The sequence below is a fragment of the Ranitomeya variabilis genome, chromosome 2 (assembly GCF_051348905.1).
Source record: "Ranitomeya variabilis isolate aRanVar5 chromosome 2, aRanVar5.hap1, whole genome shotgun sequence".
Lineage (NCBI taxonomy): Eukaryota > Metazoa > Chordata > Amphibia > Anura > Dendrobatidae > Ranitomeya > Ranitomeya variabilis.
Genome location: NC_135233.1, coordinates 196445038 through 196472031, shown reverse-complemented (window position 1 = coordinate 196472031; position 26994 = coordinate 196445038). Strand labels below are relative to the sequence as shown.

The 26994-nt window shown below is 51.8% G+C and overlaps 1 protein-coding gene across 2 annotated transcripts in view; it reads right to left on the bottom strand.

Annotated features, from left to right (window-relative positions):
- LOC143804872 (coagulation factor VIII-like) overlaps positions 1–26994 on the bottom strand; it is a 252139-nt gene that overhangs the window by 120495 nt on the left and 104650 nt on the right. For both annotated transcript variants that reach the window (XM_077283404.1, XM_077283405.1), the window contains exons 10-16: positions 26853–26982; positions 24768–24855; positions 18316–18527; positions 16354–16489; positions 15725–15931; positions 14027–14672; positions 1365–1521 (exon numbers count right to left, since the gene is read on the bottom strand). In XM_077283404.1, the coding sequence (XP_077139519.1) occupies positions 1365–1521; positions 14027–14672; positions 15725–15931; positions 16354–16489; positions 18316–18527; positions 24768–24855; positions 26853–26982 (1576 nt within the window). The remainder of the gene's footprint in view (positions 1–1364; positions 1522–14026; positions 14673–15724; positions 15932–16353; positions 16490–18315; positions 18528–24767; positions 24856–26852; positions 26983–26994) is intronic.

The following is a 26994-nucleotide window of genomic DNA, read 5'->3' as shown; positions in this document are numbered from 1 at the left end:
TAAAGGCTTGGGATGGCTGCAGAAGTGTGGGGAAAAATGTTGTAACAGAAAAGTCTGCAGTCATCAGAATCATCGTAGATATTTGGCATGGATGGAGAAGAAAAAAACGAGGGAGCATCTACAATTAGAGAAGATCTCTGGACTTGACATGTCTGTTTTAGTAAATACTTGTATTCCACAAAAAATAAAATGTTTGTCTGTCCGAGGTTTAATAGACAGGTGTTATCATTCCCTTCTGTATTCGCAGGTTGATACTGGCAGTCTGTAGGGACACAACACTTTGGACAAGAGCGAACACAAAAAGATGGACTTGAGTACAGACAAAGTGTTTAGTACGTGGTCTAAATAATTCACAAATTATGTCAAATAAGATAAAAGAACATTTACGATTCTAGTGAATTTGAGTTTATGCATAGTGGAAATTGTCTATGTTCCCAATGTCTACAAGACTGAACATGACCACAGTGGAAGGCACCTTCATTCAATACGACTAAACATTTTCAATGGCAGTCTGTAGCAAACTTATGTAATTGTATTGGCAGAATACACCGCAATTCATTTTTAATAGATTTTAGACAATTTTTAATTATGAAGACCCAAGAGAATTAGTTTATTTTTAGATGTGAGGTCAGATTTTGTCAAGAGGGTGTCAAATTCCCCTGGAAGACATGGAATTAGACGGTAATGAATTGCAGGATTTCTTTAGAGATGCTATCATTTGTGTCCCATATTAAATGGATTTAGTTTCCTCTGGTGCTGAATAGGTTAACGACCCTTTCTATATTGGTCACAAACATGCATCTCCATTTCAGCTGCTTCTGATCTGGTCATTACCTCTTTCTATAAAACTGGTCAGACCTTCTTGTCCCTGCAGGTGAAAGATTTGTCTTCCTGTGCTGTGTGCTAAAGTTAAGTGGCTGGAGAAGAGTTGGAGTAGTGTTCTGCAGTTTGCTGTAGTACGTGTGCGTTTATCTCCTGGTCCCTGTTCTCTTTTAGTTTATTCCTCCCTGTCCCTATCCTCTTCCCTATTGTTGGTGAGTGCTTTGGTATGACAGAGGTCTTCTGTTATCCCTGTTTTGTCTTTGTGTCTTCCTTGCCTTACATTTCTGTCGCATGTTTCATGGGGTGGAGGAAGGGACAGATCAGGGTTTAACAGGAGCACAGTAAGGTCGGAGACTCGGGCCTCTCTACCTTCAAGAGTATCCCTGGGACAGGGATAGTTAGGGTCCAAGTTCCAGGGACAGGTTAAGGTCCACCTCCCTTACCGAAGACCGTCACTGTGTGACAGATTTGATGCACTAGTAAATTATTTGTAACATTATTAGATGACTGCTTTTTTTTAGAATATATAGCATGTCACTTACTATGATTTCATCATTCACTTCTGCGCGGATACACGGCCCCAGCAGTCCCAGGTGAGCATCCCTCTCTCCACGAAGAGCTGGTTCCTTAAAGCGGCTATCTAGATACTCGCGAAATACAACTTTCTTATATCTCTGAAAACCATGAGAATCATGATGTCTGAAAAGTAAGAAAGGACAATATGTGACGCTGGAGAAAAAGCTTCTAAGTTTGCAGTAACTCGTTAGATAATGTGGTGTAAGGAAGCTCCGAAATCCAAAGCAAAGGCTGGAACAGGATTTAGGGCAATGAATTAGGAAGCCTGTTCATGTTCACACATAATTACTATTGTTATGATTTATAAGGGTCGGAGTTACATTTTGCTGATCAAGCATACAAATGATTGTTAATTATCATGTAATTAGTCATCTATTGTCTTTTCTTAATTAAACCCAAATCTTCATTTTTTGGAATTTCTACCTTTGATAATTCAATCTTTAACTTTGTGGCAATTTTCCTATTTTTTACAGGTCTTAACAAGCTTAGAAGGCTTAAACCATAATTCCAGGCTAACAGCTATTCTGGGGATTGTCTATGGGTCTGCCAGAGATTGTACTTGGCAAATTCTGGCAATCCCATAGACAATGAATAAAGCAATGGTGCACATGTCCATTCTCTGGAATAGTAGGGGTCCCAGCACCAGAAATCCGCAAGTTATCATGTGCCATAATAAACTGATGACTTGTGTTTATGGTACAGATTTCTGACTATGCACAGTGTACACAGAAAGCAGCCAATCAGTGGTGTGGGCAGAGTTATACAGAGCTCAGCATTCAGAGAGCTGCATCAGAATAAACCATAATTTTATCAAAACTGCATCAAGCAGCCCAGTAAGTGACACATCACTGGAATCAGGATTTATGCTCCTGGAATCTGTGGTTTCCTGATAAAGGAGTTATAGTACAGTACTCCGATACGAGTTGAGTAAAGCCACTTATTCATCTGAATATCCATTTGGACTTCTATTTTTCAAACAGCTCGGCGTTAATGCACCTTTTTATCCCTTTTTTTCTATTAGATAAGTATGGCATATCCTATGGATATCATATAAACACTTAAACACTTGTGTGGCACTCACCACTCATACGAAATCACTCGTGGGGCTCACATTCATGGTGTTTTACAGCTACCAATGACAGATCCGATGGGATCAATTCCTAGTAAGGAGAGCAGGTGAAATCACTTTTTCACGCAGGGCCCTGTAGGTTTGGATTTCTTTTTTCCTTAATAATAAAGAACTTCATTTAAAAATTGAATCTTGTAATTACTTGTCTTATCTTTGTCTAATGTTTACATTTGTTTGGTGATCTGACACATTTAAGTGTGACAAACATGCCAAAGAATAAGAAATCAGAAAGGGGGAAACACTTTGTCACACAACTATATATATATATAATACTAGATGGCAGCCCGATTCTAAAGAATCGGGAGTCTAGAATCCATATATACTTTATTTATTCAAATGTAAGAATAATACAATTAATAAATAATAGTAAGAAAGAACAAAAAATGGCTGCACTCACCAGCTCTTGACAATTCTTGACAGTACGGCACATTTCTGATTGGTCGCTCGCGGCAGGCGGCAACCAATCAGAAAAGTGCCGCGCACCACGAAGGCATATATCTTTGTCCACCCTGAGTGGGTGTAGGACGCTGGTGACGTCACTTATCTCCGGACATTATCTCCGGACAAAGCCACGGAAGTTGGCACAAATTGCCGGAAGTAGTATTCTAGGCAATTATATATTAGATTTTAATGTTATCAGTGTTTACCTTTGAACGTTTATATTGTATTGTCCTGTCACCAGCCATGTGTACGATTATCGGCCGAAAGCCTCTCTGGAACCAATAATCACCCCATGTAAAGGTATCTTTATAAGTTAAAGATTCAGAATACTATGACTTTTATCATATCCTGAACAGTCAAGTTTTTTATGAACCGTTAAGGTTTTCTGGTTGAAGTAAAAAAAACTCTGAGTGTTTACAGTTTGAAACCATAAAATGTTGAAAAATTATGTCATTCTTGAGTATATCACTCAATGGTGCTCATAAACGTGTCAAATTTGATCTATAATATACTTTAATATACGTTACTTTAATCTTTAATATACTTAAGAACAGGGCCCCAGACATCACACAGGGGGTCTGAAACACCGCACAGTGGTCCAAAATATCGCTGTGCTCTGCCTGGGGCCCCATATGCTGCCTGGGGCCCCTGTGCTCTGCCTGGGGCCCCATATGCTGCCTGGGGCCCCTGTGCTCTGCCTGGGGCCCCTGTGCTCTGCCTGGGGCCCCATGTTCTGCCTGGGGCCCCTGTGCTCTGCCTGGGGCCACTGTGCTCTGCCTGGGGCCCCATATGCTGCCTGGGGCCCCTGTGCTCTGCCTGGGGCCCCATATGCTGCCTGGGACCCCTGTGCTCTGCCTGGGGCCCCATAGGCTGCCTGGGGCCCCTGTGCTCTACCTGGGACCACTGTGCTCTGCCTGGGGCCCCATATGCTGCCTGGGGCCCCTGTGCTCTGCCTGGGGCCCCTATGCTCTGCCAGGGGCCCCATGTTCTGCCTGGGGCCACTGTGCTCTGCCTGGGGCCCCATAGGCTGCCTGGGGCCCCTGTGCTCTGCCTGGGACCACTGTGCTCTGCCTGGGGCCCCATATGCTGCCTGGGGCCCCTGTGCTCTGCCTGGGGCCACTGTGCTCTGCCTGGGGCCCCATATGCTGCCTGGGGCCCCTGTGCTCTGCCTGGGGCCCCATATGCTGCCTGGGGCCCCTGTGCTCTGCCTGGGGCCCCTGTGCTCTGCCTGGGGCCCCATGTTCTGCCTGGGGCCCCTGTGCTCTGCCTGGGGCCACTGTGCTCTGCCTGGGGCCCCATGTTCTGCCTGGGGCCACTGTGCTCTGCCTGGGGCCCCATAAGCTGCCTGGGGCCCCTGTGCTCTGCCTGGGACCACTGTGCTCTGCCTGGGGCCCCATATGCTGCCTGGGGCCCCTGTGCTCTGCCTGGGGCCACTGTGCTCTGCCTGGGGCCCCATATGCTGCCTGGGGCCACTGTGCTCTGCCTGGGGCCCCATATGCTGCCTGGGGCCCCTGTGCTCTGCCTGGGGCCCCATATGCTGCCTGGGGCCCCTGTGCTCTGCCTGGGGCCCCTGTGCTCTGCCTGGGGCCCCATGTTCTGCCTGGGGCCCCTGTGCTCTGCCTGGGGCCACTGTGCTCTGACTGGGGCCCCATATGCTGCCTGGGGCCCCTGTGCTCTGCCTGGGGCCCCATATGCTGCCTGGGGCCCCTGTGCTCTGCCTGGGGCCCCTGTCCTCTGCCTGGGGCCCCATATGCTGCCTGGGGCCCCTGTGCTCTGCCTGGGGCCCCTGTGCTCTGCCTGGGGCCCCATGTTCTGCCTGGGGCCCCTGTGCTCTGCCTGGGGCCACTGTGCTCTGCCTGGGGCCCCATATGCTGCCTGGGGCCCCTGTGCTCTGCCTGGGGCCCCATATGCTGCCTGGGGCCCCTGTGCTCTGCCTGGGGCCACTGTGCTCTGCCTGGGGCCCCATAGGCTGCCTGGGGCCCCTGTGCTCTGCCTGGGACCACTGTGCTCTACCTGGGGCCCCATATGTTGCCTGGGGCCCCTGTGCTCTGCCTGGGGCCACTGTGCTCTGCCTGGGGCCCCATATGCTGCCTGGGGCCCCTGTGCTCTGCCTGGGTGTAGGACACTGGTGGCGTCACTTATCTCCGGACATTAGCTCCGGACATTAGCTCCGGACATTAGCTCCGGACATTATCTCCGGACATTAGCTCCGGACAAAGCCACGGAAGTTGGCACAAATTGCAGGAAGTAGTATTCTAGGCAATTATATATTAGATGGGCATTTCCTGAAGGAAATACATGGTGCTTGAACAGCGCTACCAGCTTTACAGCAGCACTTTTCACACACGGGACTGGGGGGCGCGCTTACTTTTGCACCCGGGGCCGGGGGCGCGCTTACTTTTGCACCCGGGGGCGCACTTACTTTTGCACCCGGAGGCGCCCTTACTTTTGCACCCGGGGGCGCACTTACTTTTGCACCCGGGGGCGCACTTACTTTTGCACCCGGGGGCGCACTTACTTTTGCACCCGGGGGCGCACTTACTTTTGCACCCGGGGGCGCACTTACTTTTGGGGCCGCACTTACTTTTGGTGGGCGGGGCTCCTCGGCCTCCGATTTGGTTGGTGGGGCCCCTCGTCCTCCGATTTGGTGGGTGGGGACCCTCGGCCTCCGATTTGGTGGGCGGGGTCCCTCTGCCTCCGCTTTGGTGGGCAGGGCCGCTCGGCCTTCGATTTGGTGGGCGGGGCTCCTCGGCCTCCGATTTGGTTGGTGGGGCCCCTCGGCCTCCAATTTGGTGGGCGGGGCCCCTTATCCTCCGATTTGGTGGGCGGGGACCCTCGGCCTCCGATTTGGTGGGCGGGGCCCCTCGGCCTCCGATTTGGTGGGCGGGGCCCCTCGGCCTCCGATTTGGTTGGCGGGGACCCTCGGTCTCCGATTTGGTGGGCGGGGACCCTCGGCCTCCGATTTGGTGGGCGGGGACCCTCGGCCTCCGATCTGGTGGGCGGGGACCCTCGGCCTCCGATTTGGTGGACGGGGCCCCTCGGCCTCCGATGTGGTGGGCGGGGCCCCTCGGCCTCCGCTTTGGTGGGCGGGGCCGGGCCCCTCGGCCTCAGCTTTGGTGGGCGGGGCTCCTCGGCCTCCGATTTGGTTGGCGGTGCCCCTCGGCCTCCGATTTGGTTGGCGGGGCCCCTCGGCCTCCGATTTGGTGGGCGGGGACTCTCGGCCTCCGATTTGGTGGGCGGGGACCCTCGGCCTCCGATTTGGTGGGCGGGGACCCTCGGCCTCCGATTTGGTGGGCGGGGACCCTCGGCCTCCGATTTGGTGGGCGGGGCCCCTCGGCCTCCGATGTGGTGGGCGGGGCCCCTCGGCCTCCGCTTTGGTGGGCGGGGCAGGGCCCCTCGGCCTCCGCTTTGGTGGGCGGGGCCGCTCGGCCTTCGATTTGGTGGGCGGGGCTCCTCGGCCTCCGATTTGGTTGGCGGGGCCCCTCGGCCTCCGATTTGGTTGGCGGGGCCCCTCGGCCTCCGATTTGGTGGGCGGGGACTCTCGGCCTCCGATTTGATGGGCGGGGACCCTCGGCCTCCGATTTGGTGGGCGGGGACCCTCGGCCTCTGATTTGGTGGTCGGGGACCCTCGGCCTCCGCTTTGGTGGGCGGGGCCCCTCGGCCTCCGATTTGGTGGGCGGGGTCCCTCTGCCTCCGATTTGGTGTGCGGGGACCCTCGGCCTCCGCTTTGGTGGGCGGGGCTCCTCGGCCTTCGATTTGGTGGGCGGGGCCCCTCGGCCTCCGATTTGGTTGGTGTGGACCCTCGGCCTCCGATTTGGTGGGCGGGGACCCTCGGCCTCCGATTTGGTGGGTGGGGACCCTCGGCCTCCGATTTGGTGGACGGGGACCCTCGGCCTCCGATTTGGTGGGCGGGGCCCATCGGCCTCCGATGTGGTGGGCGGGGCCCCTCGGCCTCCGATGTGGTGGTCGGGGCCCCTCGGCCTCCGCTTTGGTGGGCGGGGCCGGGCCCCTCGGCCTCCGCTTTGGTGGGCGGGGCCGCTCGGCCTTCGATTTGTTGAACGGGGCTCCTCGGCCTCCGATTTGGTTGGCGGGGCCCCTCGGCCTCCGATTTGGTTGGCGGGGCCCCTTATCCTCTGATTTGGTGGGCGGGGACTCTCGACCTCCGATTTGGTGGGAGGGGACCCTCGTCCTCCGATTTGGTGTGCGGGGCCCCTCGGCCTCCGATTTGGTTGGCGGGGCCCCTCGGCCTCCGATTTGGTGGGCGGGGCCCCTCGGCCTCCGATTTGGTTGGTGGGGCCCCTCGGCCTCCGATTTTGTGGGCGGGGACCCTCGGCCTCCGATTTGGTGGGCGGGGACCCTCGGCCTCCGATTTGGTGGGCGGGGCCCCTCGGCCTCCGATGTGGTGGTCGGGGCCCCTCGGCCTCCGCTTTGGTGGGCGGGGCCGGGCCCCTCGGCCTCCGCTTTGGTGGGCGGGGCCGCTTGGCCTTCGATTTGTTGGGCGGGGCTCCTCGGCCTCCGATTTGGTTGTCGGGGCCCCTCGGCCTCCGATTTGGTGGGCGGGGCCCCTTATCCTCCGATTTGGTGGGTGGGGACTCTCGACCTCCGATTTGGTGGGCGGGGACCCTCGGCCTCCGATTTGGTGGGCGGGGCCCCTCGGCCTCCGATTTGGTTGGCGGGGCCCCTCGGCCTCCGATTTGGTTGGCGGGGCCCCTTATCCTCCGATTTGGTGGGCGGGGCCCCTCGGCCTCCGATGTGGTGGGCGGGGCCCCTCGGCCTCCGCTTTGGTGGGCGGGGCCGGGCCCCTCAGCCTCCGCTTTGGTGGGCGGGGCCGCTCGGCCTTCGATTTGGTGGGCGGGGCTCCTCGGCCTCCGATTTGGTTGGCGGGGCCCCTCGGCCTCCGATTTGGTTGGCGGGGCCCCTCGGCCTCCGATTTGGTGGGCGGGGACTCTCGGCCTCCGATTTGGTGGGCGGGGACCCTCGGCCTCCGATTTGGTGGGCGGGGATCCTCGGCCTCCGATTTGGTGGTCGGGGACCCTCGGCCTCCGCTTTGGTGGGCGGGGCCCCTCGGCCTTCGATTTGGTGGGCGGTGCCCCTCGGTCTCCGATTTGGTTGGTGTGGACCCTCGGCCTCCGATTTGGTGGGCGGGGACCCTCGGCCTCTGATTTGGTGGGTGGGGACCCCCGGCCTCCGATTTGGTGGGCGGGGCCCCTCGGCCTCCGATTTGGTGGGCGGGGCCCCTCGTCCTCCGATTTGGTAGGCGGGGCCCCTCGGCCTCCGATTTGGTGGGCGGGGACCCTCGGCCTCCAATTTGGTGGGCGGGGACCCTCGGCCTCCGATTTGGTGGGCGGGGACCCTCGGCCTCCGATTTGGTGGGCGGGCCCCTCGGCCTCCGATGTGGTGGGCGGGGCCCCTCGGCCTCCGATGTGGTGGTCGGGGCCCCTCGGTCTCCGCTTTGGTGGGCGGGCGGCCTTCGATTTGTTGAACAGGGCTCCTCGGCCTCCGATTTGGTTGGCGGGGCCCCTCGGCCTCCGATTTGGTTGGCGGGGCCCCTTATCCTCCGATTTGGTGGGCGGGGACTCTCGACCTCCGATTTGGTGGGCGGGGCCCCTCGGCCTCCGATTTGGTTTGCGGGGCCCCTCGGCCTCCGATTTGGTGGGCGGGGCCCCTCGGCCTCCGATTTGGTTGGTGGGGCACCTCGGCCTCCGATTTGGTGGGCGGGGCCCCTCGGCCTCCGATTTGGTGGGCGGGGACCCTCGGCCTCCGATTTGGTGGGCGGGGCCCCTCGGCCTCCGATGTGGTGGTCGGGGCCCCTCGGCCTCCGCTTTGGTGGGCGGGGCCGGGCCCCTCGGCCTCCACTTTGGTGGGCGGGGCCTCTTGGCCTTCGATTTGTTGGGCGGGGCTCCTCGGCCTCCGATTTGGTTGGCGGGGCCCCTCGGCCTCCGATTTGGTTGGCGGGGCCCCTTATCCTCTGATTTGGTGGGCGGGGACTCTCGACCTCCGATTTGGTGGGAGGGGACCCTCGTCCTCCGATTTGGTGTGCGGGGCCCCTCGGCCTCCGATTTGGTTGGCGGGGCCCCTCGGCCTCCGATTTGGTGGGCGGGGCCCCTCGGCCTCCGATTTGGTTGGTGGGGCCCCTCGGCCTCCGATTTTGTGGGCGGGGACCCTCGGCCTCCGATTTGGTGGGCGGGGACCCTCGGCCTCCGATTTGGTGGGCGGGGCCCCTCGGCCTCCGATGTGGTGGTCGGGGCCCCTCGGCCTCCGCTTTGGTGGGCGGGGCCGGGCCCCTCGGCCTCCGCTTTGGTGGGCGGGGCCGCTTGGCCTTCGATTTGTTGGGCGGGGCTCCTCGGCCTCCGATTTGGTTGTCGGGGCCCCTCGGCCTCCGATTTGGTGGGCGGGGCCCCTTATCCTCCGATTTGGTGGGTGGGGACTCTCGACCTCCGATTTGGTGGGCGGGGACCCTCGGCCTCCGATTTGGTGGGCGGGGCCCCTCGGCCTCCGATTTGGTTGGCGGGGCCCCTCGGCCTCCGATTTGGTTGGCGGGGCCCCTTATCCTCCGATTTGGTGGGCGGGGCCCCTCGGCCTCCGATGTGGTGGGCGGGGCCCCTCGGCCTCCGCTTTGGTGGGCGGGGCCGGGCCCCTCAGCCTCCGCTTTGGTGGGCGGGGCCGCTCGGCCTTCGATTTGGTGGGCGGGGCTCCTCGGCCTCCGATTTGGTTGGCGGGGCCCCTCGGCCTCCGATTTGGTTGGCGGGGCCCCTCGGCCTCCGATTTGGTGGGCGGGGACTCTCGGCCTCCGATTTGGTGGGCGGGGACCCTCGGCCTCCGATTTGGTGGGCGGGGATCCTCGGCCTCCGATTTGGTGGTCGGGGACCCTCGGCCTCCGCTTTGGTGGGCGGGGCCCCTCGGCCTTCGATTTGGTGGGCGGTGCCCCTCGGTCTCCGATTTGGTTGGTGTGGACCCTCGGCCTCCGATTTGGTGGGCGGGGACCCTCGGCCTCTGATTTGGTGGGTGGGGACCCCCGGCCTCCGATTTGGTGGGCGGGGCCCCTCGGCCTCCGATTTGGTGGGCGGGGCCCCTCGTCCTCCGATTTGGTAGGCGGGGCCCCTCGGCCTCCGATTTGGTGGGCGGGGACCCTCGGCCTCCAATTTGGTGGGCGGGGACCCTCGGCCTCCGATTTGGTGGGCGGGGACCCTCGGCCTCCGATTTGGTGGGCGGGCCCCTCGGCCTCCGATGTGGTGGGCGGGGCCCCTCGGCCTCCGATGTGGTGGTCGGGGCCCCTCGGTCTCCGCTTTGGTGGGCGGGCGGCCTTCGATTTGTTGAACAGGGCTCCTCGGCCTCCGATTTGGTTGGCGGGGCCCCTCGGCCTCCGATTTGGTTGGCGGGGCCCCTTATCCTCCGATTTGGTGGGCGGGGACTCTCGACCTCCGATTTGGTGGGCGGGGCCCCTCGGCCTCCGATTTGGTTTGCGGGGCCCCTCGGCCTCCGATTTGGTGGGCGGGGCCCCTCGGCCTCCGATTTGGTTGGTGGGGCACCTCGGCCTCCGATTTGGTGGGCGGGGCCCCTCGGCCTCCGATTTGGTGGGCGGGGACCCTCGGCCTCCGATTTGGTGGGCGGGGCCCCTCGGCCTCCGATGTGGTGGTCGGGGCCCCTCGGCCTCCGCTTTGGTGGGCGGGGCCGGGCCCCTCGGCCTCCACTTTGGTGGGCGGGGCCTCTTGGCCTTCGATTTGTTGGGCGGGGCTCCTCGGCCTCCGATTTGGTTGGCGGGGCCCCTCGGCCTCCGATTTGGTTGGCGGGGCCCCTTATCCTCTGATTTGGTGGGCGGGGACTCTCGACCTCCGATTTGGTGGGCGGGGACCCTCGGCCTCCGATTTGGTGTGCGGGGCCCCTCGGCCTCCGATTTGGTTGGCGGGGCCCCTCGGCCTCCGATTTGGTTGGCGGGGCCCCTTATCCTCCGATTTGGTGGGCGGGGACTCTCGGCCTCCAATTTGGTTGGTGGGGCCCCTCGGCCTCCGATTTGGTGGGCGGGGACCCTCGGCCTCCGATTTGGTGGGCGGGGACCCTCGGCCTCCGATTTGGTGGGCGGGGCCCCTCGGCCTCCGATGTGGTGGTCGGGGCCCCTCGGCCTCCGCTTTGGTGGGCGGGGCCGGGCCCCTCGGCCTCCGCTTTGGTGGGCGGGGCCGCTCGGCCTTTGATTTGGTGGGCGGGGCTCCTCGGCCTCCGATTTGGTTGGCGGGGCCCCTCGGCCTCCGATTTGGTTGGCGGGGCCCCTCGGCCTCCGATTTGGTGTGTGCTCTGCCTGGGGCCACTGTGCTCTGCCTGCGGCCCCATATGCTGCCTGGGGCCCCTGTGCTCTGCCTGGGGCCCCATATGCTGCCTGGGGCCCCTGTGCTCTGCCTGGGGGCCCATATGCTGCCTGGGGCCCCATGTTCTGCCTGGGGCCCCTGTGCTCTGCCTGGGGCCACTGTGCTCTGCCTGGGTGTAGGACACTGGTGACGTCACTTATCTCCGAACATTAGCTCCGGACATTAGCTCCGGACATTAGCTCCGGACATTATCTCCGGACATTAGCTCCGGACAAAGCCACGGAAGTTGGCACAAATTGCAGGAAGTAGTATTCTAGGCAATTATATATTAGATGTCCATAAATAATAACTATATGAGAGGCATGGAAGCTAACCAGCTGGCTTCATGTCACAGATACGTTACTTATAATGTCTCACAGCGTGGAGAGTCTACAGTGCCTTGTGAAAGTATTCGGCCCCCTGGAACATTTCAACCTTTTCCCACATATCATGCTTCAAACATAAAGATACCAAATGTAAATTTTTGGTGAAGAATCAACAACAAGTGGACCACAATTGTGAAGTTGAATGAAATTTATTGGTTATTTCAAATTTTTGTGGAAATTCAAAAACTGAAAAGTGTGGTGTGCAATATTATTCGGCCCCTTTACTCTCAGTGCAGCAAACTCCCTCCAGAAGTTCATGGTGGATCTCTGAATGATCCAATGTTGTCCTAAATGCCTAATGATGATAAATATAATCCACCTGTGTGTAATCAAGTCTCCGTATAAATGCACCTGCTCTGTGATAGTCTCAGGGTTCTGTGTGAAGCACAGAGAGCATCATGAAGACCAAGGAACACAACAGGCAGGTCCGTGATACTGTTGTGGAGAAGTTTAAAGCCGGATTTGGATACAAAATGATTTCCAAAACTTTAAACATCCCAAGGAGCACTGTGCAAGCGATCATATTGAAATGGAAGGAGTATCATACCACTGCAAATGTACCAAGACCCGACCGTCTTTCTAAACTTTCATCTCAATCAAGGAGAAGACTGATCAGAGATGCAGCCAAGAGGCCCATGATCACTCTGGATGAACTGCAGAGATCTACAGCTGAGGTGGGACAGCCTGTCCATAGGACAACAATCAGTCGTACACTGCACAAATCTGGCCTTTATGGAAGTGGAGTGGCAAGAAGAAAGCCATTTCTCAAAGATATCCATAAAAAGTGTCGACTAAAGTTTGCAACAAGCCACCTGGGAGACACACCAAACATGTGGAAGAAGGTGCTCTGGTCAGATGAAACCAAAATCAAACTTTTTGGCAACAATGACAAACGATATGTTTGGCGTAAAGGCAACACATCTCATCACCCTGAACACACCATCCCCACTGTCAAACATGGTGGTGGCAGCATCATGATTTGGGCCTGCTTTTCTTCAGCACGGACAGGGAAGATGGTTAAAATTGATGGGAAGATGGATGGAGCCAAATTCAGGACCATTCTTGAAGAAAACCTGTTGGAGTCTTCAAAAGACCTGAGACTGGGATGGAGATTTGTCTTCCAACAAGACAATGATCCCAAACATAAAGCAAAATCTACAATGGAATGGTTCACAAATAAACGTATCCAGGTGTTAGAATGGCCAAGTCAAAGTCCAGACCTCAATCCAATCGAGAATCTGTGGAAAGAGGTGAAAACTGCTGTTCACAAACGATCTCCATCAAACCTCACTGAGCTTGAGCTGTTTGCCAAGGAAGAATGGGCAAGAATTTCAGTCTCTCGATGTACAAAACTGATAGAGACATACCCCAAGTGACTTGCAGCTGTAATCGCAGCAAAAGGTGGCGCAACAAAGTATTAAGGTAAAGGAGCCGAATAATATTACACGCCCCACTTTTCAGTTTTTGAATTTCCACATAAATTTAAATTACCAATACATTTCATTCAACTTCACAATTGTGTTCCACTTGTTGTTGATTCTTCACCAAAAATTTACATTTGGTATTATTAAGTTTGAATCATCATATGTGGGAAAAGGTGGAAAGTTCCAGGGAGCCGAATACTTTCGCAAGGCTCTGTAAGTCTCTGTTCACGCTGCATTTTCTGCAGTGCACTTGGGTGTTTCTTCTGAATCCTCATAAAAATCTCCATTGATGTCACTGCAGTTATTGCTTTTTGGGGGGTCCATTTAAATCCCATTTTAAGGGGATTCAGATGGAAATGTAATGTGAACAAGGACTTATCATTCCACATAGAAAAATCAATGATCTAACATAAACTACTTCTAGACAAATGACCGAGTTTCCGGAGTCGCTACAGTTCCTCAAGGTTCCAGATCTTTATGCATAGCGGTATTTCAGATGAGGACAATGAAGAAACTATTAATGTACAGTATATCGGCACTTGGCCATTATCACATTTATATCTACTAGGGGTAATAAAAAAGTGCTGATCACTAAGTATTTGTGATGAGCGAACGTGCTCAGATAAGGTGATAACCGAGTGTCTTCGGAGTGCTCGGAAAGTATGTTCTAGTCCCCGTGGCTGCATGTCTTGGGACTGTTGACAGCCACAACACATGCAGGACCACCTAATAAACAGACAATCCCTGGATGTGTTGCGGCTGTTGATCAGCCCTGAGACATGCAGCCGCGGGGACTGGAACATATTTTTCGAGCAGGCAGAAGACCCTCGATTATCACCCGGGCATGGACAGCACCTCATCCGAGGACATGCGCTCATCACTACTAAGTAAGTACATTGAGGTACTGACTTTTCTTTGATAAAGAAGGACGAGTTCCCGGCGCCATAGTCCCACATAACTTCCACAGCTGCAATGAAATATGTCCGCAGCTGTCCTTGAGAACTCCGAGGGTCTTTCTCTGGGAGGTCTCCATACATATCAATGTCGTCCAAACCAGAGCTAGTGTAATCGTCGTCATAAAAGTCAGCATGCGCGCCTGCTGTCCTGGGAAGGTCAGACTCGTGGTGTAGTCTCTGGCCTGGTGGATGGCTTTCTCCCTCTTCACCCCGATGTGTCTTATTTATAGAGGGAAGTTCGTCTTGTTCTCTTCTTCCTGCATTTTCCTTTTCGGCAGTTTTGCTGGGCATCCCTATAACTGGGTCCAATGAGTTAGTACGAAGCCCAAGATGGCCGTCCTCATTATCAGCACTTTCTACATTCTGTAAGTGTCCCGCAGGCTTCTTTTTACCAGACAGGCTCCGTGGGCCAAAGGGATACATTCTGTGATGGGCGTCCACAGGATATTCATACACCGGAGAATCTTCCTGAAATTCCTTATGATCGTCGTGATCGTAATCGTAGTATTCCTCCTGGATGTTTTCACAGTGGGAAACCTTCAATGTCGCTCTCATACTTAGATCTGCCAGTGATGACTTAGACGTCACCGGCCAATACCCTGCATTGATGAAAAAAAGAAACATGGTGATAAAACAGAACTACAAGCATACGTAATGGTTGTGCTGGAATTTATTGACTATCAGTATGGACCTCCTAAAGAGAATCTGTCACCAGGCTTTTATTACCATCATGATGTAGGGCCAGAGACTCTGATTTCAGCAATGTGTCACTTACTGGGCTGCTTGCTGCAGCTTTGATAAAATCCCTGTTTTTCCTGCTGCAGATCTAGCAGTTTCTCTGAATACAGAGTTTAGTATAAACCTGCCCACACCACTGATTGGTAGCTTTCTGCTTAGAGTGTGCATAGGCAGAAAGCTGCCAATCAGTGGTGGGAGTGTGGTTGGACGACATGGCAGTTTGCTAGTCCTCTAGCTATAATCTCCTGCTGATAAAACTTTATCAAAACTACAGCAAGTAGCCCAGTAAGACATACATCACAGGAATCAGGATCTCTGTCTCTGTTATGCTGCTCTCAGTTAAGGTGACAAAAACCTGATGACAGATTCCCATTAAGACTGTCTCATGCCAAAAAGAAGTTGGGCTTTATCTAAGTGACACATTTCTAAAATCAGGGCCTGTGCCCCTACATGATGCTGCTCTCATAATAGTTGGCAAAAAACAGTGATTTGCTGCTATATGTGTACACTGTACATAGGCAGAAAGCTGCCAATCAGAATTGGAGGCGTGGTTGAACCACCTGGCAACCGATTTACTAGTCGTCTGCTGATAATATTTTGCTATTTAAACTCTGATTTTATTAAAACTACAGCAAGCAGCCCAGTAAGTGACAAATCGCTGGAAACAGAGTCTCTGTCTCTACATTGTGTTGCTCACAGATTAGGTGGCAAAAACCTGGTGACAGATTCCCTTTAAGGGAGAAACATGTGGTGACTCAAAAGTCTCTAGAAAACCCAATTCTGAAAGTTAGTGATTTGAATTCTGGGTACGAGGGTTTCTGAATGTTTCCATACAACCCAGGGGCAAGGGAGCTGTAAATCTGGCCCTGCAGCCACTGATTTCCAATGACCATGTTTATACCACCGTTCTAACCTGTTTTCTCCATGACCATCACAAGGGTCTTTCCATTCATTGGAAATAACGTCAGGGTTTCTTCATAGCTTGAGTCTACAAAAAATGTATTGCCTCCAAAGTAAACTGACAGCAGCTCTGTGTAGTGGACTAGATTCAATACATGCAACACACTGACCTCATTCTGGCAAAGAGGGATCTGCAGAGAACTCACAAAACCGTTTATAGCTGGGGAAGCAAAGAAATGGTTATTATATCATGTACGACAAAGAAATAACATGATGAATTATATCTACACGGCGATGTCTGATTTTAGATATAATTCCGGCCACATTCCAACTAGACATGTGATACCATGCAGGTCTAGTTGGAATGTGGCTGGAAATAAGCATATCACATGACCTCTCAATCTCAACCTCCCAGTACCGGAGAATCCTCATAGCACGCTTTAGTAAAAAGCCTGGACAACCCCTTTACATTAATTTTGATAATAATATAGACCTTCTTTGAGTACTTCACCACTTCTGTATTTATCACCCACTCCTGGTTTTGGCTACAAATACTGATGTAAAATCCAGACCTAATACTCTAATAACCCTAATAGAAAGATGGGCGCCATTTTTGTAAACATAACATTGCGGTATACTTACTATATTGTAAACTTTCTCTTGGTGACATTTCACTAGTGGTTGCGTTTTCCGAGCTTCGGATGTTTTGCTCGCGATACCAGCTAAGCATTTCATCAAATACCGTGAAGAAAAGAATATGTTCCTTATCGGTGACAATCTAAAATGACAAATGTGAGGGGCCGTTGCTGACACGCTGTATGCTCTACACATGCTATGATCTATTCACCTTACCTGTGGAGTAGGTGTAGCTGGTTGGACCTCCTTGGACCTCCCCACCAGATAGACATCTAGTAATATACCGCCAGTGACTGAGGTTGGATCGCCCTTTAACCACACTAGGCTGCCCTATTTTGAATTAGTATTTTATATATTTTTTTTCTTTTACTATGCCTCTGTCTTCATCGGATGCAATACAGGTAAATGAAGGGTGGCTCAGTGGTAAGAATCATTATCTTGCAGCAGTGTTGGGGCCCTGTGTTTAAATCCTAATGGTTACATTAAAATCCAGAAAAATCCCAACGCTGCTTTCCCATCAGCGTGTTTTTCACCAGGATTTTATCATTTTTTCCTGACGGTGAGGCTCCGTCTACATCTGATGCAATACTGATGATAAACCGATGACACAAATATATATTTTAATCAGTAACCCATAGATTGCGGATATCGATTACTGATGCTCATCAGGCCTAGATTTACCAGCTTCTCAGACAGTGAAGTAGAACTGCAGTACTAACACGGGAATGGCCACTTTCAGCCATGGGGACTTTACCAAATTGTGTATTGTGGAAAAAACCCATGAAATTGCAATAGACAGAAAAAAATGGATCCAGGACAATATCACCATCCAGTTGTTTGGCAAATGGCATTCTCAGAACACCGAGACCATTATTCAAAAATCAAGAGAAGCTGCAGGGGTCCAACACATTAATGCCTTTCTTAGACTGTTCAGTGGTAGCCGAAAAACACAGAGTAATCAGAGAGATGACAGGGAAAATAGCATTTGTAGAAGAAGTGTCTGAGGGTGAGGGTGGTAGAAGGGTGTGGGTCGAAGCGAGCAGTGTCTGAGGGTGGGGGTGGTAGAAGGGTGTGGGTCGAAGTGAGCAGTGTCTGAGGGTGTGGGGTGGTAGAAGGGTGTGGGTCAAAGCGAGCAGTGTCTGAGGGTGTGGGTTGGTAGAAGGGTGTGGGTCGAAGCGAGCAGTGTCTGAGGGTGGGGGTGGCAGAAGGGTGTGGGTCGAAGCGAGCAGTGTCTGAGGGTGTAGGGTGGTAAAAGGGTGTGGGTCGAAGCGAGCGAGCGTCACACTTCTTTTTCTATTGCATTCGTTGTTGATACTTTATGATGATGTTGTATTGTAATATAGTAGCTGGCAAAGTAAATTTAAAGAGTAAAGGAAGCCAGGTCACGGCACTCACGTGTTGGATAATTGCTTTTTTACTTCAATGTACAAATCCAATTATACCTTTTAGCACATCTCAAACTTTATTCAATATTTAAAAAAAAAAAAGCTTGGGACAGGCTGAAACGTCTAATCGGATTTGTGCATTGAAATAAAAAAGCAATTTTCCAATACGTGACTGCCGGGACCTGGCTTCCTTTACCCCCCATTGACTTTCCACAAGGACCACTACTTGCTACGTGGAGTGCCGACCTATCTTCCTAATCATTTTAGGTATAGGTCTTGCTAAGAAACATCTAGTTAAAAATAAATAACGTGTTAGCTAAGCCGCTGCATGGCATAATAAATAAAACAATATAATGTAGATAAAGAAGAGCAATATATATATTTTATACAGTAAGTTGGAAGCAAACCTGATGATAAGTGTAAGTATATACCACCCCATATACTTCAGAAATTGTTGGGAATAAGCTCGGCAGTAAAATATCTCCTATTAAAGAGACTATAACAATATTTGTCTGAGTCCAGGTAATTTTCTGCCATACTTAGTGAAAAAATCAGCAGAGCAGATGGATGATCTCATAAGTACCTGATTTCCACCTTGATCCAAAGTTTGTGTTGAACAGATTAGAAGTGGTCCAATAAGGCCTGATGCCAAGTCTCTCTGTGGATTGTGGAAACTGCCATAGTATCTTGTAAGACACCGTGGATCAGAAGACGCAGGGCTGTCATATTTTGTCACGGGCCATATATATGTGATGGACTCATTTGGCTGGATAGGATAATCCTTCAGTTGTTCTCCTAAATAAATAGAAAATGTACTGTATATCCCAACTATTAAAGGTGATATTGTGATAACACAAGCAAAGCATCTACAGCAGGTGCAATAAGTATTGGACACGTCACCAATATATTTCTAAAGCTGCTATTAACATGAAATTCTCACCAGATGTCGGAAACAACCCATCCAATCCACACAGGCAAATAAATCGCCATAAATGTCCATAAATTAAGAGATGTGAAATAATGAGAAATTATATTGGGAAAAAGTATTGAACATGCTTACTGAAATAAAATACTTCATACAAAAGCCTTTGTAGGTGATGAAGCTGCAAGATGTGTCCTGTGTGGAGAAACTAGTCACAGGCTTTGCTCAGGTGTGATGTTGACCCATTCTTCCACAGAAACACTCTTCAAATCCTGAAGCTTCTGTGGGCTCCTTCTATGAACTCTGCAACATTCAGTAGTTTAGAAATTCTTCTGTAATGGCATTAGTATGTTTTGCAGCAATAAGGTTGCAAAGGTCTTGAGACTGCTCACTGGTTTTACCCATTGTGAGATATTTCTTGTGTGGCACTTTGGTAACCTTTTTGTAGGCCATCAGTTGAACCAGCTGATATTATTTTTGACAAAGTGGCAGGATTGCTTTCTAATTACTGATAGATTTCTGCTGGTGTCATGACTTTCCATGTGTCACAACACAGCTGTCGGGTGACCCGGGAGCAGGGGCTCCTTCCCTGTCCTAGCTCACCCTACTCCCTGGGATATTTCTGAAGGTGAAGATGCAGAGGTCTCCACCCTTGCCTTATCTCCTGAGTCAGCCCTCCGTCTGTTCTCTTCCCCACCCAAGGAAGAGGGGCGTTACTGTGCACCGTAGTACACCAACCCAATAAACAAGGCAACACTATCAAGGGTTAACAGAAAACTCCAGGCATACAAAATATTCACTCTCATATAACAGATGAATGCACCAGGGCGTGGAGGTAGAGGTATAAACCAAAATAGAAAAGGATAGGGAGTTACCACACATACCAACCAAGCAACAGTCACAGATAACTTCTCCAACTCTCCTTCTCATATGAACACCTCTTCCTAAATTAGCCATGCAGCAAATGCTAGCTCTGACAAGTATTTGCATCAGAGCCCAGATTATAAAGGGGAAAGGAGTGGCTAACCGAGCTCAGCAGCAAATGCTAGCTCTGACAAGTATTTGCATCAGAGCCCAGATTATAAAGGGGAAAGGAGTGGCTAACCGAGCTCAGCTGTGAGCACAGGGATGTCGAACATGGCTGATTAACACCGGTTCTGCCAGAAGGAATAAACACCATTAGAATGAAGGAGAAGTGCTTCTTCTCAGCGCAGAAGTAGGAGCAATCAGTATCCTGGCTCCACACTATCACAGTAACCCCGTGACACCATGGCTTTTTGCACCTCTGTTTCTTCATACATTTAATACTTTTTCCCTGTGTTATTTCTCATTATTACACATAATTTATGGACATATATGGTGATTCTTTACCTGTGTGGATTGAATGAGTTGTTACCGACATCTGGTGAGAATTTCATGTCAATATCACCATTAGAAATATATTTACTTTGGTGACGTGTTCAATACTTATTTCATCCGCTTTATAACTTTGCAACCAGATTTCATAGGTGCAGTAAGTCTTCTTGTCTAAACCCAGTAGGAAGCTGTAAGCAGACATACTGAGCTCAGTCATTATAATGATTGTCATTAAAGGTCTTTGCACCTATACAGTACAACAAAAGTTTCCTTAAAAGATTATTCTCATATTATCAAATTGCTTTATTTAGTTAGAAAGCATAAAAATAAGCAAGTTTGCAATAGACTTGGCTTTTCAGTCTGATTGTATTCTCCTGCAATGAAAGCTTTTATCTTACATAGTGAAAAGCTTGTTTCAAATGAGCTATGCCATCAGTGCCTGGCTGAGATTGCACAGTAGTTACATTTTATGAGAGAAGTTAACTCCTAGCATCCCAGTCCGCTCTCTCAAGCCTATTGATTTCTCTACAGCAGTTATCTGATCTCCCTTTCAGCTTCTGACCACGATGCTCTTATCAGTCCTGTAGAATCACAATCCCCCAAATCACACCATGGGCAGCTTCCAGAGCAGTTCTGCTAATCATGGTCTCATTTTCCTGACCTGTGTGCTTGTTCAAAGGCCTTGTTATCGCTATATGTAAATATAGTGATAGTGCAGCGCCCCAGAGACCTGGTCGTTGCAGTAACGTCACTCTGCCGCTAAGGGGAGTGATGGTACGTCTGTTGGCACTAAAGGAGCTCACCTGACCAGGTATCACAGTCACACATTACACTTCACACTCTGGCCACCAGGGGGAGCAAAAGGTTCTATGTATTAGGCCACTCCTCAAACTCTGGTAAAACTGGGGGTTGGATAGGAAGTTAGAGAGAAGCTGACTGGGTTTTGCCCAGGTAACATCTAGTGAGAGAAGAGGTTGCTTGGGAAGATTCAGGGGGGTCCCTGTCAGGGGTGGGATCCTGACAGTGGCCTAGCACGAGACAGATCGTTACGGAGCCGTGCCTGCACCTCATTGCGGCGGCATCTTAAGAAAGGACACGAAGCGAAGGATATTGTGGAGAAGTGAGAAACAAGATCAAAGCACAAAGGCGATAGAACCAGTAGGAGTCGTGCCCCGAGATCAGCAACATCCTACTGAGGCGCGTAGCCGGCGGCCGGAACGCCGAGGAAGTAATAGACTCTACGCATTACTTTGAACCAACGGCAAGGCAGTTAATTATAGGTTGGTGTTAAATATTAATTAATTGACTTATTCTTGGTCTCGATGCAGTACAGAGCACATCGCTCCTTGCTGACAGTACAAAGAGCTATTTTTGTGTATGTATCATACCTCCCAACTTTAGGGGAAGGGAAAGAGGGACAAAGTCAGCGGCGCGCGTAGCGCGCCGCGGCAAATTTTAGGCCACACCCATTTCACAACTAGCCACGCCCCAACCACACCCATTTAGCACTTCTGATCACAATGTTTCGTTAACAATAATTATGAACAAAAAAATATGGCCACACACGACGCTCCATACTGTACAATGGCCATTGGCCACATTATGCTCCATACTGTATAATGGCCCCACATGATGCTGCGTACAGTATACTTGCCCCACGTGATGGTCCATACAGTATAATGGCGCCACATGATGCTTTGTACAGTATAATGGCCCCACACGATGCTGGGTATAGTATAATGGCCACACAATGCTGGGTACAGTATAATGGCCCCACACAATGCTGGGTGCAGTATAATGGCCACACATGGTTACCCCACCCCCATCATTGCCTTCTCCATCAGTACACACAAACACCTTTCACCGCGCTCCCTCGCAGCAGCCGGCAGCTTCCACTCCCACGGCGCTGAATGGTGTCATCCAGCTGCGCCGCTGACTGCTGTATCCAGCATTACAGCTCAGTCCCCATAGAATGTAATACAGCACAGCCCCATAGAATATAATGCTGCACAGCCCCCATAGAATGTAACGCAGGCAGGTGGCAGCCCCCATAGAATGTAACGCAGGCAGGTGGCAGCCCCCATAGAATGTAACGCAGGCAGGTGGCAGCCCCCATAGAATGTAAGGGGTGCTGCACCAGGTTGGTGGAGAATCCGATGGATGGGTACCAGGGGGAGAGTGGGAGCGGGGTGCGCGCACCATGGGGAGACAAAGTTTAGTTTGTCAGTCCTCCTATGCTGTCAGAGTCTCTGCTGTAACCGCAGCAGGGCAGCGCTGCATGGAGAGGGGGAGAGACACATACATTCACTTACAGTCTGGAGATCCGCTCGCTGCTCCCGCGGTCACACAGACACGGAGTGTCTCACAACTCTGCCCCCGTGCCAGAAACCAGTCCGGGTGCTGCCGCTCTGTCCTCAGAGTCCGCCCACGTCTATAGTTGAGGAGGAAGCCGGAGGCGGGCGGTGAGGCAACTCAAGGGGGCGTGGCTACAACGCAGTCCCAGGGAACGGAACGAACAGCGGGTACTAATCGGGCTCTCTCTACGTCCCGGAAGTGGGCGGGGCTTCACCGGCGGCCGCAAATTCGGGATTTTAAATGCCCGAAGCGGGACAGCGGGACCCCGGTGCCAAAGCGGGACTGTCACGCTGAAATCGGGACGGTTGGGAGGTATGGCAACACTACCATGTATGGCGGGCAATCCCTGCATGTTTATTGGCTGGGAACTCGAGCACGGCGCTCCATCACCTGTGATACCCCAGTAACAAGCTTGTCCAAGCCCCCGATGCCGGATCGAGTAGTGGAGAGCGGCTCCCTCATCACTAGTATCTACATTATTGTGCTGGAGCCGGGAGAGGAATCATCGCATTGTGGGAGAACTTCTCTGGGCTTCTGTCCTCTCATCCTGCAGGTGTCTGACTGACTGGGTCTAATGTGCAACCAGCGAAGCCGCATTCTGTCCACAGCTGTTACCTCACTGTTCACACCACACAGGGACCCCAAAAGAATCTCAGTGCTGAAGGGTTAATGTCCCCCCCAGTAATGGGGAATCTCCAGCACCTACCTCCACCTGCACTAGGGCAGCACACCACATATATGGCTGCTCTGTGCGTACAGGACCTGTGATGAGGTCACAGGAGGGGAGGAGTCAGGGGTCACATGATCAGGGGCCACAGTGTATGCAGGACTCTGTGTGCTGACATGTATTCTATTCTTCTCTGCTTAATAATCGGGCTCTCTCTACGTCCCGGAAGTGGGCGGGGCTTCACCGGCGGCCGCAAATTCGGGATTTTAAATGCCCGAAGCGGGACAGCGGGACCCCGGTGCCAAAGCGGGACTGTCACGCTGAAATCGGGACGGTTGGGAGGTATGGTATGTATAAGTCAATGCCTTATAAAGGGTAACACGTGGTCTGTAGACCCATATATAAACACCTCTTAGGAGGGTGGAGGGGGCCTTTTGTCACGTGGGACTGTCATCTCCCATCTTCACCCTCATTCTCTCCATGGATGTCCGAGAAGGAAGGAACAACAGCTGTTGGCAGCCATCATGACCTTCAAACTTCACACAAAGAGACAGCTTCCATTCAGGATTTGGGAAAGATGAGTAACTAATGCTGATCTCTACACATGGACAATCCGTTCGTAACTATTTTCATCTGTTTTATGTTTTTGCTGCAAAGTGATTTTTCTATGGACAATCAATAAACCACTATACTTTTTATGTGAATATGACGACATTTTTCTTTTAAGAATAACGCACCTGGTTAAGTCCTGATTTAAATGAATGTGCAAAATAAGCATATTTAACAGTTGGCTGTCTCACCTTTTACGCCTAATGAAGACAACGGAGGCAATTGTGGGAGAGGGGGTGTCTCTAGGGTCCCTATAAAATAACTCCAGGCCTACCCCGTCATACGGGTGCGTCCTATCCATATCATCTGGGGGACGGAGAGAAAGAACAGAAACATACACGACAGTTGTGAGGACTATCCCGTGGTGCTCAGCAGGGAAGTACTACAACACCCAGGCGCTAGTAGGTAGGCTACTGATTTCCACCTGCAAAGGGAACTCTGGATGTGCCTTCGGACCGGCCGGTCTCAGCCAGCCCTGTTAGCAGTGCTCTGGATTGCGGATGCTGAAGTCTTCAGTAAAGAGGTAAAGAGACTGCAACCCTGTGTCCTCGTTATTTACTGCGACCTACACCGTCACCTACATCTTTAATTGGGCGCCCCTTAGCAGGGCCACGGACCGGGACAGGCCACCGTGACATCCCCAGAACCGAGAGAGACCCGGTACCGAGTACCCCGCTGCCCTGCGCTTGGGGGCCGCTGCAATAACACAACAGTTTAGACTCGGATCAAATACAGACAGATCATTAATCTGTAGTAACAGGATGGAGCTCCTGACCAGAACTTTCACTCAGGGAGGAGCAAGCAACCAGAAAGTAAGGGGACTACAAAGTTGAGAACTGATCAAGAGACAACTTGAGGATTATTCGTCATAATAGCAAAAAATTACAGAATGCTGGAACACCGATGGTGCCTGACGGAACACGTTAATTTATAATGGGGTGCCTTAGTTCTTTTTTTCTTGTCCTTTTATCAGAAAAATATAATACTGCGCTATGTGCTATTTTTTTCCACCATTTCATCAGAATATACAACTAAGCCTTATACTACATGAACATTTCATTGCCGCTTTCTTATGCACACCCTCCTATTTGTCTGTTGACATTTTAATATCATAACATTGCAATACCTGTCAAGAAACGATGAGTGGAGCTCACATTGCTTAATCCTTGGGGGTAAATGTTGAAGGAATGACGAGCCATGTTCTTGAATACAATCTGAAATCACAGACATAGACTTTTATAATGTTTCATCATTTTATAATTTGTGGCATGACTCTGGGCATGGTATATGTTTATTATATTGTGTGGCATGAAATTTACATTTTACATTTTTTTTAGTCTCCAGCCCCCCCATGCTCATTAGAGTAGCGGCAATCGCAACCATCAATATCAATGGGATTGGTCACCAATCTAATGTGCATGGAAGCTCCATTCAGATGATTGTCTGGGGAAATAAGGTTCTGGTATGTCCAATTTCGGACTGCCGATACCTTGTTTTCTCTAAGATAAATCTTTGTAAGAGATGTTAGCAGTAACGTTGGTGGTCAGTGAGCTGACATGCTTACACACAGGGCAACCTGGGGGCTGTATGCGGCCTACAATGCCATTCCGTGCATCCTCTATCATGACTGGCACAAAACACATTTGCCCCAATTCATTAAGACCGGCATTTTAAACACCGGTTTTGATGAATGTTTGGCACCCCAGGAGTTCAGGTACCACAGTAGTGCTGCCTTCCTCTTGGGGAGGGTAGTGCTATTCCTGGAGGCAAGAGGGATCCCTTTGGCAGGTAAATCTCACACACAACACGTTCTAACTCCAGGCCAGAAGGGGAAGCTCAAAACCCTGTTTTAGGGGAACTTCCCTGATATCCATCCTGGTCTGGAGGAGGAGTGAGATCAGCCTGAGAGAGACATGAGACAGAAAAGGAGCAGAGGAGAGATTGAGGGCTCAAGGAGGCTGCAATTGGGCCTACTAGGAGCTAGAGCGCAGAAACCGGGCACCGGGAGCCCGAGGCTGTGGGGAGCTGCAAGCCCCACAGCAGAACCGGAGGGCATAGAACTATACGGAAACTGCCCATGCAACACCTGAGGTACAGCAGCAGTCAGAGCCTGGAGTCACTGTGCCTGAGACCCCAAGAGAACGGCTCAAGCTGCCTACCGTGCAGGTACTGTCCCAGGACAGGAGAGAAAGGAGTACCTTGCCAGCAAACTTCAGGGAGAAAGGAACCAGAAAAGCAGTGCATAGTGGAAGGCTTTCAACTAGACCTGCCAAGGGGATCTCCACTTGTTTCCGGACTGCCTGGACTCCTTCTATACCTGTTGCCAGTACCCTGGACTGTGGCCTGCTACCACCAGTAAACCAGGTAAAGTCTGCAAACCTGTGTCTTCCGTTATTCACCGGCAACACATCATCCCTGTCATACACTTTGGGAGCCCTGGGGACCCTGCTTCACCTGTGGGAAGTGTCACCATCCAGCCACCATACCATCACCCAAGAGGACCCCTTTAAGCGGCGTCGGTCCCTACTGACCGAAAACCACAGGTGGCGTCACGAACAATAGACTTATTTTACAATTCCCCTTAAAAGAAAGTCCCCATCAGCTTGAGTCCTAGGGCACGGACCGGGTCGCAGCCACCGTGACATCCCCTTCAAGCGTGACTGGACCCGGTACCGAGTACCCCAAGCCCTGGCGGGCAACTCAACTTGGCGTGCTGGAGAGCAACGCACCTGATTCATTAAGAGGGGCCAATCTCTTAATGACTTAGGTAAGGCACAAAGTGACATGTGCCTCCAAGCGCCTTGCTATAAATCTTACTCAAGTTGGTGAGTGGAAAAGACCTGCCATGGTCCTGTCTTGCTCACTCTGTCTGAGCTGGGCAAAAATGGCAAGATGACTTCAAATGTTGCAACATCTTGGAGCAGTCTAGCAGTGCGCCAAAGTTTTGCAAATTTTCAACGTTTTTTACACCAGAATTTTGCCATAAATTCTTTGATGAAATGGGGCCATGGTGTCTACCCAAGCTACACTAGGACATACAGTACAAAACAAAAGTTTTTGCCAGTTACCCGGAAGAGTCTTCCTCATTGCTGGCAGAAAATCAAATGCAATTTCTGTGATTTAGTGCGGTTTAGTTTAGTGTAATATTTCTAAGGATAGGTCATCAATACAAAAGTAGTGGATAACCTCTTTAAGAGTTCCAAGGACTAACCCGGATTTGGTCTCCAACTTCTCCTCTAAGAACAGGTCCAAGGATCCCTGTTCCAGGAATTTCTGATATTCTTGGATGGGTGAAGCGTGAGTCTGTAAATTCTCTGTACACTGCTTTAGTAATCTGTTTTCTAAATGGGATG